Source organism: Phyllobates terribilis, unplaced genomic scaffold (genome assembly GCF_046119375.1).
Source record: "Phyllobates terribilis strain yellow unplaced genomic scaffold, ASM4611937v1 Scaffold_1__5_contigs__length_1240528914, whole genome shotgun sequence".
In the NCBI taxonomy this organism is placed as follows: Eukaryota; Metazoa; Chordata; class Amphibia; order Anura; family Dendrobatidae; genus Phyllobates; species Phyllobates terribilis.
The window spans coordinates 263,710,753-263,726,703 of record NW_027362761.1 but is presented as its reverse complement, the minus strand read 5'-3'; the positions used below and the strand labels follow the sequence as shown (position 1 = coordinate 263,726,703).

Here is a 15,951-nt window from a genome sequence, read left to right as displayed (position 1 = left end):
CTGGAAGCAGCATATACAATTGTTTCAAAGAAAACTATAAGTAATGCACTTAACCTCCATGGCCTCTATGCACACTCACTACACAGGACTACATTGCTGAAAAAAAGCATGTTCAAGTGCGTTTATAGTTTTCTCAACAACATTTAGACAAGCTTGCAAAATACTGGAAGAATATAGTCTGGTCAGATGAGAACAAAATTGAACTCTTTGGATGACATGATAATACGCAATACATTTGAAGACCAAAGGGCACTGCATATCACCCCAAAAACACCATACCAACAGTGAAGTTTGGAGGTGGGAACATCATGGTGTGCGGCTGTTTTTCAGCATAAGGCACTGGCAAACTTCATATAATTAAAGGAAGGATGCATGGACAAATGTACCAAGACATTCTGTTAGAAAATCTGCTGCCATTTACCATGACTTCTTTGCCTGTGCGGATCGGATGGGTTATTGCCGACATCTGGTGAGAATTTCATGTCAATAGCACCGTCTGAAATATATTTACTTAGAAAATTGGTGATGTGTTCAATACTTATTTCACTTACTACATATTCAAAACCAGCCATTCTAGTACATATTCCTTTGAGTCATGTTTTACAGCAGTCTTTACAGCCTTGAGGGCAAGGAAATTCTAATAGGAAACACCAATGCAGAAAATGGAAAACATGTGACTAACATAAACCATCCAAGTTGGCTGTAGAGTACTGCTTTTCACATGAGTCTTGCAAGAAGGAGGAGGTAAGCCCATATATGCATATGGAACAGCATTAAATCTCCTGCAAAGGATTATGCCATATAGTAGAAGATTACTGAGGGTTTTGTGTGTTTCACAGGGATTAGGTAGATTTGTACCCGTCTCCCAGTAACACTAAGGGTCAGCATACAATATATGCAGGATTGCGTTGGTATGCACTAACAAGGAATCTTCCCATTCCCTTAGGTCTAGTCTTAACACTTGTCACTATATGTTCATACATCTGTAAATTTATATATTTAGGTAATCAGATATCAGGTAATGACAAGATTTTTTTTTACAATTGCCATGCTAGCTCTGCTAGTGGTCTCAGTAATGAGCTAGTCTGCATGGTGCTGCATAGTCCTTAATATTCATGAGCTCCAATTTACCCCAACCCTCTTGTTGTTGAATTATATTTTGTTAAATAATATATGCACAATATATGGGTTTCTTCACTGTTTCGAATATGGAGGACAAGAGTTCATAAGGTCATTATTGAGAGGACTATCAAAGTTGCACATTAATTAAATGTCACAATGGTTTTTCTTTCAATTTTGGCTAAAAGGAGAGATGACTACGCTTACATATTGCCCTACCTTGCATAGTATAGGGCAGCTCATTCTGATGTCAGATAACTTTAATAACTGTAAATGAATTTCATTAGTTGTTCCAATCCTAAGTTTACAGTGGTGGCCAAAAGTATTGGCACCCCTGCAATTCTGTCAGATAATACTCAGTTTCTTCCTGAAAATGATTGCAATCACAAATTCTTTGGTATTATTATCTTCATTTAATTTACTTGCAAGGAAAAAACACAAAAGAGAATGAAGCAAAAATCAAATCATTGATCATTTCACACAAAACTCCAAAAATGGGCCAGACAAAAGTATTGGCACCCTCAGCCTAATACTTGGTTGCACAACCTTTAGCCAAAATAACTGCGAACAACCGCTTCCGGTAACCATCAATGAGTTTCTTACAATGCTCTGCTGGAATTGTAGATCATTCTTCTTTGGCAAACTGCTCCAGGTCCCTGATATTTGAAGGGTGCCTTCTCCAAACTGCCATTTTGAGATCTCTCCACAGGTGTTCTATGGGATTCAGGTCTGGACTCATTGCTGGCCACCTTAGAAGTCTCCAGTGCTTTCTCTCAAACCATTTTATAGTGCTTTTGGAAGTGTGTTTTGGGTCATTGTCCTGCTGGAAGACCCATGACCTCTGAGGGAGACCCAGCTTTCTCACACTAGGCCCTACATTATGCTGCAAAATTTGTTGGTAGTCTTCAGACTTCATAATGCCATGCACACGGTCAAGCAGTCCAGTGCCAGAGGCAGCAAAGCAACCCCAAAACATCAGGGAACCTCCGCCATGTTTGACTGTAGGGACCGTGTTCTTTTCTTTGAATGCCTCTTTTTTTTCCTGTACACTCTATGTTGATGCTTTTTCCCAAAAAGCACTACTTTTGTCTCATCTGACCAGAGAACATTCTTCCAAAACGTTTTAGGCTTTCTCAGGTAAGTTTTGGCAAACTCCAGCCCAGCTTTTTTATGTCTCAGGGTAAGAAGTGGGGTCTTCCTGGGTATCCTACCATACAGTCCCTTTTCATTCAGACGCCGACGGATAGTACGGGTTGACACTGTTGTACCCTCGGACTCCAGGGCAGCTTGAACTTGTTTGGATGTTAGTCGAGGTTCTTTATCCACCATCCGCACAATCTTGCTTTGAAATCTCTCGTCAATTTTTCTTTTTCATCCACATCTAGGGAGGTTAGCCACAGTGCCATGGGCTTTAAACTTCTTGATGACACTGCGCACGGAAGACACAGGAACATTCAGGTCTTTGGAGATGGACTTGTAGCCTTGAGATTGCTCATGCTTCCTCACAATTTGGTTTCTCAAGTCCTCAGACAGTTCTTTGGTCTTCTTTCTTTTCTCCATGCACAATGTGGTACACACAAGGACACAGGACAGAGGTTGAGTCAACTTTAATCCATGTTAACTGGCTGCAAGTGTGATTTAGTTATTGCCAACACCTGTTAGGTGCCACAGGTAAGTTACAGGTGCTGTTAATTACACGAATTAGAGAAGCATCACATGATTTTTCAAACAGTGCCAATACTTTTGTCCACCCCCTTTTTTAGGTTTGGTGTGGAATTATATCCAATTTGGCTTTAGGACAATTCTTTTTGTGTTTTTTCATTGAAGACAAATTAAATGAAGATAATAATACCAAAGAATTTGTGATTGCAATCATTTTCAGGAAGAAACTGAGTATTATCTGACAGAATTGCAGGGGTGCCAATACTTTTGGCCACCACTGTAACTCCGTATTAGACCTCCAATATGTCTGGGCCTCCCATCATAATTTGCTCAAAAGTCCTACAAAAATGCCAAAGGGATTCTATAGTCTCATATGGGAAGAGTTTTGTGTCTTATGGCACCAGTTGTGTTAGATTTTATCGTTAAGGTTGCATGTAAAGTGAATGGATAAAAGAGAAATCTAAATCAAACCAATATTTGGTGTGACCACCCGTTGACTATAAAACAGCATCAAAGCACCAATCCTTCTTGGTAGACTTGCTCATAGTTTTTGAAGAAACTCGGAAGGGAGGTTGTTACAATCATCTTGGAGAACCAACCACAGATCTTATGTGGACGTAGGCTTGTGTAAAGAAGTGTAAAGAAGAACAAGGAGTCCTAACAGTGGTGAACTCTGATCTCCGCATCATCAAGTCTGAGTAGGATTGCATGAAGAGACAGAAGGATTTGTGCAGGCCTACATCCACAGAAGATCTATGGTTAGTTCTCCAAGATGTTTAGAACAATCTCCTTGCCGAGTTCCTTCAAAAGCTGTGTGCAAGTGCACTTAGCAGAATTGATGCTTAGATGCTGTTTTGAAGGCAAATGTTGATTTGATTTAGATTTCTCTTTTGCTCACTCACTTTGCATTTTGCAGTTGCATTTTGTTAATTGATGAAAAAAAACTAATAACACTTCTATTTTCAAAATGATTCTTACTTTGCAGCATTTTTTTCACATCTGTCTAATACTTTGGCACGTTACTGTATATACTTTAGTATAAAAAGTTATTTGTGTGTTGCTCTTGCTCCCGTCTTGAAGGGAAGTCATGTTGTAAACGCAAACTTTGCTCAAGCTCTATTCTAGAGTCTATATGACAAAGGGGCAGCACATGCAGTTGCCATGAGGCAGTTAGAGAGTGGACTCAGCCCTGCTTGGAGCTATCCCCTTTGCTATTTAGTGGAGGCAACCTGTACAATACTCCCCTCTACAGATGGACAGATGAACTGCATTGATTTGAATGAAAAAAAAAGAGGGTGAGGAATTGGCCTAAGGCCCAAAAAAAGATGATGGAGGAGGAAAACAAGTATCGAGTCCAGGATGGCAAAACCATAGCACCATAATGGCCAATCTTAAAAATTACACCATGACTTTAAACAATATTTCGAGCTCCCTGGACAAAACAATGGTTCTATATTGGTAATGCTGAGTATTTAGTACTTTACATAGAATACTTTTGTAACACTGTATATTACAATGTAGCTTTTAATGGCCACAAGCTCGTCTTTATGCTTTACAATGATGATTGCGTGACCACTTGCAATCTTAGCCCTGGCCCCACTAATGTCTGCTTAGATGCTTCCTACTCCTTTACATTTTTGAATGAATTATAACCACAGGCATGTAAAACCATTACTAGACATTAACTATATAAAATTACCCCCACACTGTATGAACTAAGCATGCAACCTCATCTTGCAATTATGGAAGTGTTGATATACTTGTTGGGTGGGAACTGATCTACTGCAGAGTAATTCATGTTCCTAATGTATTAAGTGGCAGTTTCGCTTATAAATATGATATTGAAGCAGTTGAAGAGGCGCACAGCAAGTAACAACCATTAAAGCTTTTAGAAAAGCAGGCTAAACTTGTGTGTACCTAACATAATAACAATGTTATACACAACAAAGTAATTATACAGATTCTACCAAGTGTAGGTAGGAAGTAGTAAACTCAACTGCTCTATATAAAATGTATTTTTATTATTTTATAGGTCTTACATCCTTGGCTGAGGTACAAGAGGCTTCACGCACCAGTACGGTCGTTCGTAAAATGCCTCCTAGAGAAGGAGCTAGCTTCTCAGGTAACGAACGCATGGAATGTAACAACGTAACTAATGTAAAGGATACTAAAATAAAAAAAAACAGGTTCCAATATTAATAGCAACATTGAGAAACAAAGGAGGGAAGTGGCAAGATGCTAATGTCCAATCTTTTCTACAAGAGACAGGAGTGGGGTAGGGTAGGGTGCAGAGGGCATGAAGCCCCAGCAGTCCTGTTCCAGAATAGTGGGATCAAGGGCGTATAGGTCATTGGTGCAACCTGTGTAGCAAGAGGTAAGGGGCCAAGAGGTAAGGGGCGCAAGAGGTAAGGGGCCCAAGAGGTAAGGGGCCCAAGAGGTAAGGGGGCCAAGAGGTAAGGGGGCCAAGAGGTAAGGAGCCCAAAAGGTAAGCGGCCCACTTCTACCTTCAAATCAGCAAGCAGCTTCTGTCCCAGACACAAAGAAGGACCCAAATACTGTTCTTTCACAGGGGTCCTCTTTCGTTTGTGTCCGCCACTGAGTGGGATGTAGCATAGACCAAAAACTATTGGGGTGTACTGTCTTGATTATTGCAACTTGCACTCCTCTGCGCTATGTATGCCACTGCTTGCTACTTTGCCTGGAATAATCATTAGCATGTCTTGTTAAAATAGAAAAAATGAGAACAGCAACCAAAAAAAAGTATGAAATGAAACACAAATATTGGGGCTGATCGACTCCAATAAATAGATCCAACCGCAGGATTATAACTGGCAGGATTCATTGTATGTATGACATGGCATGGCATGGTGCCTACGGTCTACTATTTTCTGATGCTCATTATGGGTCACAGAAGTCTGTCCTGCTTTTAACCTTCCTGTTTTCCAGACTGTTCTTGAGGTCAGATGGGGTTAAAAGCAGAGTTGACAAACTCTGCCAAGCCAGCTGGGACAGAGTGGGCAGCTGTGAGAGAATCAGCGGGCTTCAGGGAAAGCTACTTAACCCATTCAGAGCCACTTCCAACATGGCCCTTCATAGCTGAACTCTTTATACTTCAATTTTGCCTATTGCCTGGGGCTAGCCAAAGAGAACAAAGGCAAAATCTGTGCTGTAAATGGTTTAGGTGGCTCTTTAGGTTCCTGCCCGAGACGTGATGACATCACAATGTATAATAGGGCTGGCTTTGGCTCTTACCCATAACCTTCTAGGGGTTGGAGTGGGGAGGGCGGGTGCTGCACAGCGCGATCCACTTGTTGCCGGAGCAACGGCTGAAATGTGGCCAGGAAATGAGATGATTATAGGATGGCAAAAGAAGAGTGAAATGTATAGAACACTGGCAAATTAGTAATGGGAAGATTCCTGTAAAGGGCACAATAATTCAGCCATCGCGCTGAAAAAAAAGAAGGTATATATTGTGCACAATGTACAGCAATAAAGGAGTGAATAACAGCAGAGGAGTGATAAATGAATGGAGGAAAACAACGTTAGTAAAACTAAACAGGCTGGAAAGCAGGGACAGAATAGGAGAATAGGTCAGGGATGAGAAATGACTGCAGACAGAACGGATGGCAAGGCGGGCTGGAAGCAGTGATTGCATGAGCGAGAAGGGAGGGGTATGAGAAAGAAGCGGAGGAACGAGGACGAGAAAGATTGAATTAAAAACATCTGTTATAATACGATGGAGCTCTGGTATTATGTGCGGATCGAGAAAGCAAGAACACACGCTGAAATTATTGGAACCCTGCATTTTATTCACGGCTTTGTTCAAGGAACATGTGATCCATAAAGTTGAAAAAAAAGTCTGAAAACGTAAGAATTTGTGGAAGAGGAAGTAAAACATTGTTTACTTTTTTTCTTTTTTCCCCCCTGACATATCCAAATATATACAATGCACACATTTACTGCATGTGTCAGGTGACTTCTACTTTAACAATGCTGACATACTCATGTGTATATACAGTATAGACCAAAAGTTTGGACACACCTTCTCATTTAAAGATTTTTCTGTATTTTCATGACTATGAAAATTGTACATTCACACTGAAGGCATCAAAACTATGAATTAACACATGTGGAATTATATACTTAACAAAAAAGTGTGAAACAACTAAAAATGTGTCTTATATTCTAGGTTCTTCAAAGTAGCCACCTTTTGCTTTGATGACTGCTTTGCACACTCTTGACATTCTCTTGATGAGCTTCAAGATGTAGTCACCGGAAATGGTTTTCACTTCACAGGTGTGCCCTGTCAGGTTTAATAAGTGGGATTTCTTGCCTTATAAATGGGGTTGGGAGCATCAGTTGTGTTGTGCAAAAGTCTGGTGGATACACAGCTGATAGTCCTACTGAATAGACTGTTAGAATTTGTATTATGGCAAGAAAAAAGCAGCTAAGTAAAGAAAAACGAGTGGCCATCATTACTTTAAGAAATGAAGGTCAGTCAGTCCGAAAAATTGGGCAAACTTTGAATGTGTCCCCAAGTGCAGTTGCAAAAACCATCAAGCGCTACAAAGAAACTGGCTCACATGAGGACCACCCCAGGAAAGGAAGACCAAGAGTCACCTCTGCTTCTGAGGATAAGTTTATCCGAGTCACCAGCCTCAGAAATCGCAGGTTAACAGCAGCTCAGATTAGAGACCAGGTCAATGCCACACAGAGTTCTAGCAGCAGACACATCTCTTCAACAACTGTTAATAGGAGACTTTGTGCAGCAGGCCTTCATGGTAAAATAGCTGCTAGGAAACCACTGCTAAGGACAGGCAACAAGCAGAAGAGACTTGTTTGGGCTAAAGAACACAAGAAATGGACATTAGACCAGTGGAAATCTGTGCTTTGGTCTGATGAGTCCAAATTTGAGATCGTTGGTTCCAACCACCGTGTCTTTGTGTGACGCAGAAAAGGTGAACGGATGGACTCTACATGCCTGGTTCCCACCGTGAAGCATGGAGGAGGAGGTGTGATGGTGTGGGGGTGCTTTGCTGGTGACACTGTTGGGGATTTATTCAATATTGAAGGCATACTGAACCAGCATGGCTACCACAGCATCTTGCAGCGGCATGCTATTCCATCCGGTTTGCATTTAGTTAAACCATCATTTATTTTTCAACAGGACAATGACCCCAAACACACCTCCGGGCTGTGTAAGTGCTATTTGACCAAGAAGGAGAGTGATGGGGTGCTACTCCAGATGACCTGGCCTCCACAGTCACCAGACCTGAATCCAATCGATATGGTTTGGGGTGAGCTGGACCGCAGAGTGAAGGCAAAAGGGCCAACAAGTGCTAAGCATCTCTGGGAACTCCTTCAAGATTGTTGGAAGACCATTTCCGGTGACTACCTCTTGAAGCTCATCAAGAGTGTGCAAAGCAGTCATCAAAGCAAGAGGTGGCTACTTTGAAGAACCTAGAATATAAGACATATTTTCAGTTGTTTCACACTTTTTTGTTAAGTATATAATTCCACATGTGTTAATTCATAGTTGTGATGCCTTCAGTGTGAATGTACAATTTTCATAGTCATGAAAATACAGAAAAATCTTTAAATGAGAAGGTGTGTCCAAACTTTTGGTCTGTACTGTGTATATATATATATATATATATATATATATATATATATATATATATATACATACATACACATACACACAGTGGGTGCAGTATTGGACATGTCACCAATTTTCTAAGTAAATATATTTCTAAAGGTGCTATTGACATGAAATTCTCACCAGATGTCAATAACAACCCATCCAATCCACACAGGCAAAGAAATAAATCAACCATAGATGTCCATAAATTAAGTTATGTGTAATAATGAGAAATGAAACAGGGAAAAAGTATTGAACACATGAAGAAAGAGATGCAAAAAGCCATGGAAACTCATGACACAGTCTGAAGTCTATCAGTAATTAGAAAGCAATCCTGCCATTTAGTGAAAAATAATGTCAGCTGGTTCAACTGATGGCCTATAAAAAGGTGTCTCATTACCATGGTGCCACACAAGAAACATCTCATGATTAGGGATGGGTGAACCTGAACGGTAAAATTCGGGGTCCATAACGGACACCTAGCCCCAACCACACTGTTGGGGCTATAATCCAGAAGTGGAAAGAACATAAATTCATCATAAACCGGCCACGACCAGGTGCTCCCACAAGATTTCAGACAGAGGAGTGAAAAGAATTATCAGAAGAGTTGCTCAAGAGCCAATGACCACCTGTGGAGAGCTACAGAAAGACTTGGAATCATCAGGTAAAGTTGTTTCAAAGAAAACTATAAGTAATGCACTCAACCTCCATGGCCTCTATGCACACTCACCATGCAAGACTGCACTGCTGAACAAAAAGCATGTTCATTTAGACAAGCCTGTGAAATACTGGGAGAATAGTCTGGATAGGTGAGACCAAAATGGAACTCTTTGGATGCCATAATACACAACATGTGTGAAGGCCACAAGGCACTGTATATCACCCCAAAAACACCACACCAATAGTGAAGTTTGGAGGTGGGAATATCATGGTGTGTGGCTGTTTTTCAGCATATGTTACTGGCAAACTTCAAATAATTGAAGCAAGGATGAATGGACAAATGTACCAAGACATTCTTAATAAAAATCTGCTGCCATCTACCAGGATGATGAAGATGAAACGAGGGTGGACATTTCAGCAAGACAATGATCACAAACACAGAGCCAAGGAAACTCTCAATTGGTTTTAGAGAAAGAAAATAAAGCTGTTAGAATGAACCAGCCAATCACCTGACCTGAATCCAATAGAAAATTTATGGAAGGAACTAAAGCTCAGAGTTCATAGAAGGAGCCCAAGGAATCTTCAGGATTTGAAGAGTGTTTAGATGGAAGAATGGGCCAAAATCACACTAGAGCAATGCATGCAACTAGTTTCTCCATACAGTAGGTGTCTTGAAGCGGTCATCACCAACAAAGGCTTTTGAACGAAGTATTAATTAAATTTCCGTAAGCGTGTTCAATACTTTTTCCTTGTGTAATTTCTCATTATTACACATAACTTAATTTATGGACATCTATGGATTTCTTTGCCTGTGTGGATTGGATGGGTTGTTACCGACATCTGGTGAGAATTTCATGTCAATAGCACCTTTAGAAATATATTTAGTTAGAGAATTGGTGACGTGTTCAATACTGATTTCTCCCGCTGTGTGTATATATACAGTGAAGGAAATAATTATTTGATTCCTTGCTGTTTTTGTAAGTTTGCCTACTGACAAAGACATGAACAGTCTATAATTTTAAGGGTAGGTTAATTTTAACATTGAGAGGTAGAATATCCCAAAAAAAACAAGAAAATCACATTGTATAAATTAGATAAATTTATTTGCATTTTGCAGTGAGAAATAAGTATTTGATCTCCTACAAACCATTATGAGTTATGGCTCCTACAGACCAGTTAGACGCTCCTAATCAACTCGTTACCTGCATTAAAGACAGCTCTCTTACATAGTCACCTGTATAAAAGACTCCTGTCCACAGACTCAATTAATCAGTCAGACTCTAACCTTTACAACATGGACAAGACCAAAGAGCTTTCTAAGGATGCCAGGGACAAGATCATAGACCTGCACAAAGCTGGAATGAGTTACAAAACCATAAGTAAGACGCTGGGTGAGAAGGAGACAACTGTTGGTGCAATAGTAAGAAAATGGAAGAAATACAAAATGACTGTCAATCAACATTGATCTGGGGCACAATGCAAAATCTCACCTCGTGGGGTATCCTTGATCATGAGGAAGGTGATAGATCAGCCTAAAACTACACAGGGGGAACTTGTTAATGATCTCAAGGCAGCTGGGACCACAGACACCAAGAAAACCATTGGTAACACATTACGCCTTAAAGGTTTAAAATCCTGCAGTGCCCGCAAGGTCCCCCTGCTCAAGAAGGCACATGTCTGAAGTTTGCCAATGAACACCTGGATAATTCTGTGAGTTATTGGGAGAAGGTGCTGTGGTCAGATGAGACAAAAATTGAGCTCTTTGGCATTAACTCAACTCGCCATGTTTGGAGGAAGAGAAATGCTGCCTATGACCCAAAGAACACCGTCCCCACTGTCAAGCATGGAGGTGGAAACATTATGTTTTGGGGGTGTTTCTCTGCTAAGGGCACAGGACTACTTCATCGCATCAATGGGAGAATGGATGGAGCCATATACCGTAAAATCCTGAGTGACAACATTCTTCCCTCCACTAGGACATTGAAAATAGGTTATGGCTGGGTCTTCCAGCAAGACAATGACACAAAACATACAGCCAAGGCAACAAAGGAGTGGCTCAAAAAGAAGCACAGTAAGGTCATGGAGTGGCCTAGCCAGTGTCTAGACCTTAATCCCATAGAAAACTTATGGAGGAAGTTGAAGCTCCGAGTTGCCAAGCGACGGCCTCAAAATCTTAATGATTTAGAGATGATCTTCAAAGAGGAGTGAACCAAAATTCCTCCTGACGTGCTGACGTGATGACCTCGTCATCAACTACAAAAAACGTCTGACTGCTGTGCTTGCCAACAAGGGTTTTGCCACCAACTATTAAGTGTTGTTTACCAGAGGGATCAAATACTTATTTCTCACTGCAAAATGCAAATACATTTATCTAATTTACACAATGTGATTTTTTTGATTTTTTTTGGGGGATATTCTATCTCTCTATGTTAAAATGAACCTACCCTTAAAATTATAAACTGTTCATGTTTTTGTCAGTGGGCAAATATACAAAAACAGCAAGGGATCAAATAATTATTTCCTTCACTGTATATGTAACTTTATTATTGAGCAACTACAGTGTTGTTGCTCAATCCAATAAACCAAAAACATTAATATTTAAGAAAGTAAAAGTGAGGTTTTGTCTTTCTCAGGAGAATATTTGTATGCAGAATTATTATGTAACTAAATTAAAGATGTAAACTTTCCTAATAGTTTATTTTCATCTGTTAAAGTGAGAATAATAACCAAACAACTCAAAATGTACAAAAATAGCCACCCTTCTTTTCGATAACCCTTCCATGCATGGAGTCTGTTAGTTTCTTAATCTGTTGACAATCAATTTTTTAGGCAGTACCAACTACAGCCTCCCAGACACTGTTTAGAGAGGTGTACTGTTTTCTTTCACTGAAATCTCCCATTTAAGAAAGGTCCACAAGTTCTCAATAGGGTTTAGGTCAGATGAGGAAGGGGCCGTTTCTTTATTCTTTCATCTGTAAGGCCTTTACTGGCTAGCCCAGCAGTGGAGTACTATCGATGCATGCGATGAAGCATTGTCCTGCATAAAATTCATGGTTTTCTTCAAAGATACTGACTTTTTCCTGTAACACTACTTGAAGAAAGTGTCTTCTAAAAACTGCCAGTAGGTTCATTGGTTGATTCTGGGTCCATCTTCAACACGAAAAGGTCAACTAGCTCATTTTTAATAATACCAGTCCATAGCAATACCCCACCTTGCTGGGGTCTGAGTCGAAGTGGAGGTCTGGGCTGTCGAGAGTAACTCTCATCTCATCAGTCCATAAAACTTTTGTAAAATCTGTCTTTAGATATTTGTTGCCCGAGTCTTGATTTTTCAACTTCTGTGTCTTGCTCAGTGGTGGTCAGGTTTCAGCCTCCCTAACTTGACCATGTCTCTAAGCACTGAACACCTTGTACTTCTGGGCACTCCAGGGAGGTTGCAGTTCTGGAATATGGCAGCACTGGAGGATAATGGATTCTTGGTGATTCTCATTTGATTCTTCTTCTTTTTGTCCCATTTTGCCTGAGGAAACAATCTGCCTTATAATGCTTCATACCTTGATAAAGGATGTTGATATCCTTAGACCGCACCCCCCTAATTACAGAAATACACATCACTTGATCTGCTTCATCCAATAAGCATTCAAGTTTATAGAGCTTGGACTTATCTGCATAAAAATAATGATATGGTCAAAATACTAATACTAATAAGTGTGCACACATTGTAGTATATGTGCAACCACTGCTTTACTTCCAAAATGCCTATGTTTTCAGATTTTTTCCAACATTATAGAAACAGTATACATATTGAGTACACATTTTTTATGACATTTATATGATTGCAATGATATTTCAGATTTCCTTTACGAAATACCTAATTTAAAGACCTACAGTCATAGCCGAAAGTGTTGGCACCATTGAAATTGTTCCAGTAAATGAAGTATTTTTCTTAGAAAATTATTGCAATTACATATGTTTTGTTATACACATGTTTATTTACTTTCTGTGTATTGGAAGAACACAAAAAAAAACAGAGAAAAAAGGCAAATTGGACATAATTTCACACAAAACCCCCAAAAATAGGCCAGACAAAATTGTGGGCACCTTTCCAAAATTGTGGGTAAACAAGTTTGTTTCAAGCATGTGAAGCTTGTTCAAACTCACCTGTGGTAAGTAACAGGTGTGAGAAATATGAAAATCATACCTGAAACCAGATAAAAAGGGGAGAAGTTGACTCAATCGTTGCATTGTGTATCTGTGTGTGCCACACTAAGCATAGAGAACAGGAAGAGGAGAATAGAACGGTCTGAGTACTTGAATACCAACAATATCAACAATCTCAAGGTTACAAGTTCATCTCCAGAGATCTTGATGTTCTTTTGTCCCCGTTGCGCAACATAATTAAGAAGTTTACAACCCATGGCACTGTAGCTAATCTCCTTGGATGTTGACGGCAGAGACAAACTGATGAAAGGTTGCAGCGCAGGATAGTCCGGATGGTGGATAAGCAACCCCAATCAAGTTCCAAAGAAATTCAAACTGTCCTGCATGCTCAGGGCTCATCAGTGTCAGCGTGAACTATGCGTCAACATTTGAATTAAATGAAACACTGTGGTAGGAGACCCAGGAGGACCCTCACTGCTGACAGAGACATAAAAAAGCTAGACTGCAGTTTGCCAAAATGTACGCGAGTATGCCAAATCCTTCTGGGAAAGCTTTTTGTGGACAGATGAGACCAAGGTAGAGTTTTTTGTTAAAGCACATCATTCTACTGTTTACTGAAAATGGAATTAGAAATGAACACAGTACCTATATTCAAATGTGGTGGAGGTTCAAAGATGTTTTGGGGTTGTTTTGGTGCCTTGACTGTGTGGAAGGCATCATGAAATCTGAAGATTACCAAAGGATTTTGGGTCGCAATGTAGTGCCGAGTATCAGAAAGCTGGGTTTGCGTCCTAGGTCATGGGTTTTCCAGCAGGACAATGACCCCAAACATACTTCAAGAAGCACCCAGAAATGGATTGAAACAAAGCACTGGAGAGTTCTGAAGTGGCCAGCAATGAGTCCGGATCTAAATCCAATGGAACACCTGTGGAGAGATCTTAAAGTTGGGAGAAGGCACCCTTCAAATATGAGAGACCTGGAGCAGTTTGCAAAAGAAGAGTGGTCCAAAATTCTAGTTGAGAGGTGTAAGAAGCTTGTTGATGGTTATAACAAACGATTGATTGCAGTTATTTATTGCAAAGGGTGTGCAAGCAAGTATTAAGTTGAGGGTGCTAACAATTTTGACTGTCCCATTTTTGGGGTTTTATGTGAAATTATGTCCAAGTTGCATTTTTTTTCAGTTTTTTTTGTGTTGTTTCAATACACACAAGGGAAATGAACATATGTATAAGAAAACTTGTCATTGCAATAATTTTCTGGGAGAAATACTTCATTTTCTGGAACAGTTTCAGGGGTGCCAACACTTTTGGCCATGACTGTATGTAAAACCTACAAGCTAAAGGTGTCTAAATATGAAGGCTGAACTGTACAACTGAATAATGTTCTGCGCAAGTGACGCGCCCCCTGGGCCGTGGGGTATCCGGAGCCGGGCCGGTAGACGCTGGGGGTTGTAGTCACCGTGGCGGTGACCCGGTCCGTGACCCAGGGCGGTCAAACCAAGGGGTAGTATTTGTATATGAATGTAAATGTCCGACTACGCCACCTGTGGAATGCAGTCAATAGGAACCGCCGCTGCGGAACAGTCCTCTGAAGCCGGTGGTATAGCAGCGAGGGTGGTATAACTCCCCACAGGAAGAGTGCAGCCTCAGGGCAGTGTAGGTGGATGATGGTGGTTGTAGTGCAGCGAGTCAGTAATAAACACTGAGTCAATGGGATGCAGTCTCAGGTCCTTTACTCACAGTTGTCTCATTCCAAGTCATCACTGTAGATCACAACTTCCCACGTCGTCCTGTGTTTACTCAGTGAGAGGTTCAGCCGACCCCCAGGTAACTCCGGAACATTTAGCAGGACCCCCTTCTGTTTGTCCTTTCTCTGGCCTTCTCCCTGCACCTCACACCCAGTGACACTTCTATCCGGTATCCTCGGGCCTTGGCGGGCGACGTGTGTTCCGTCCCCTGGGTCCTATGTGGCTACCTTCTTAGTGTACTGGTGTGGACTTGTGGCCTGCGGTACTTGAAGTGCTGCAGCCTCCGGTTTCCTAGTTGGGCCTTGTAGCTCCGTGCTAGTTGAGGGACCGGTTCCCTTTATCTGGCCTGACCCCCTACTTTCTAGTAGCGGCGGGCGTACGGGTGGCTTGCTGCATGGCCCGTACCCCTTGGGTCCCTTCTCTCCTCGTTCCCCCTCTCTAGGTGGTTCCTCCCCACTCCAGCCAGGGATCAGGGACTGTGCTCTCCCGTAGGAGCAATCTCGCCCTGTCTACCGGAAATGTGATGTAGTGAATGTAGTGTTAAGGTCCTGAGCCATACTCCTTCCTTACCTGAGAGTGAGATACTACACTTCTGGGTGAGATGCAATACCTCTGTGGCGACCGAACCCTCAGGGGCGCCACACACCCCCCTGGTAAAACACAGAACATCCGCGGGCTGGAACGGAGTAAAAGACTATTTTAAACACATGCAACTTTTTAGAATGCATTCGCATAGAAGGTTATAAACACAACATTTCTTCTTCCCTTTATGGGAGGTTCTTTTTCTTTAACGTTACTGGTTACGTTTTCTCTTTTCAAAAAAATATTATAATACTTTCTTCACATATATAAGACATTATAAAACTCTTTTCACTTGCATAAACACATTTGTCACATATAAAACATTTTTCTTCATAAACATTCTTCATGTAACACTTTTATCAACTGGTCACAGTGCACT

The 15,951-nt window shown here is 41.0% G+C and overlaps 1 protein-coding gene across 4 annotated transcripts in view; it reads left to right on the top strand.

Moving 5' to 3' along the window:
• Positions 1 to 15,951, top strand: part of EMID1 (EMI domain containing 1) — a 143,334-nt gene that overhangs the window by 50,128 nt on the left and 77,255 nt on the right. For all 4 annotated transcript variants that reach the window (XM_073671864.1, XM_073671873.1, XM_073671880.1 and 1 more), the window contains exon 4: positions 4,814 to 4,903. In XM_073671864.1, the coding sequence (XP_073527965.1) occupies positions 4,814 to 4,903 (90 nt within the window). The remainder of the gene's footprint in view (positions 1 to 4,813; positions 4,904 to 15,951) is intronic.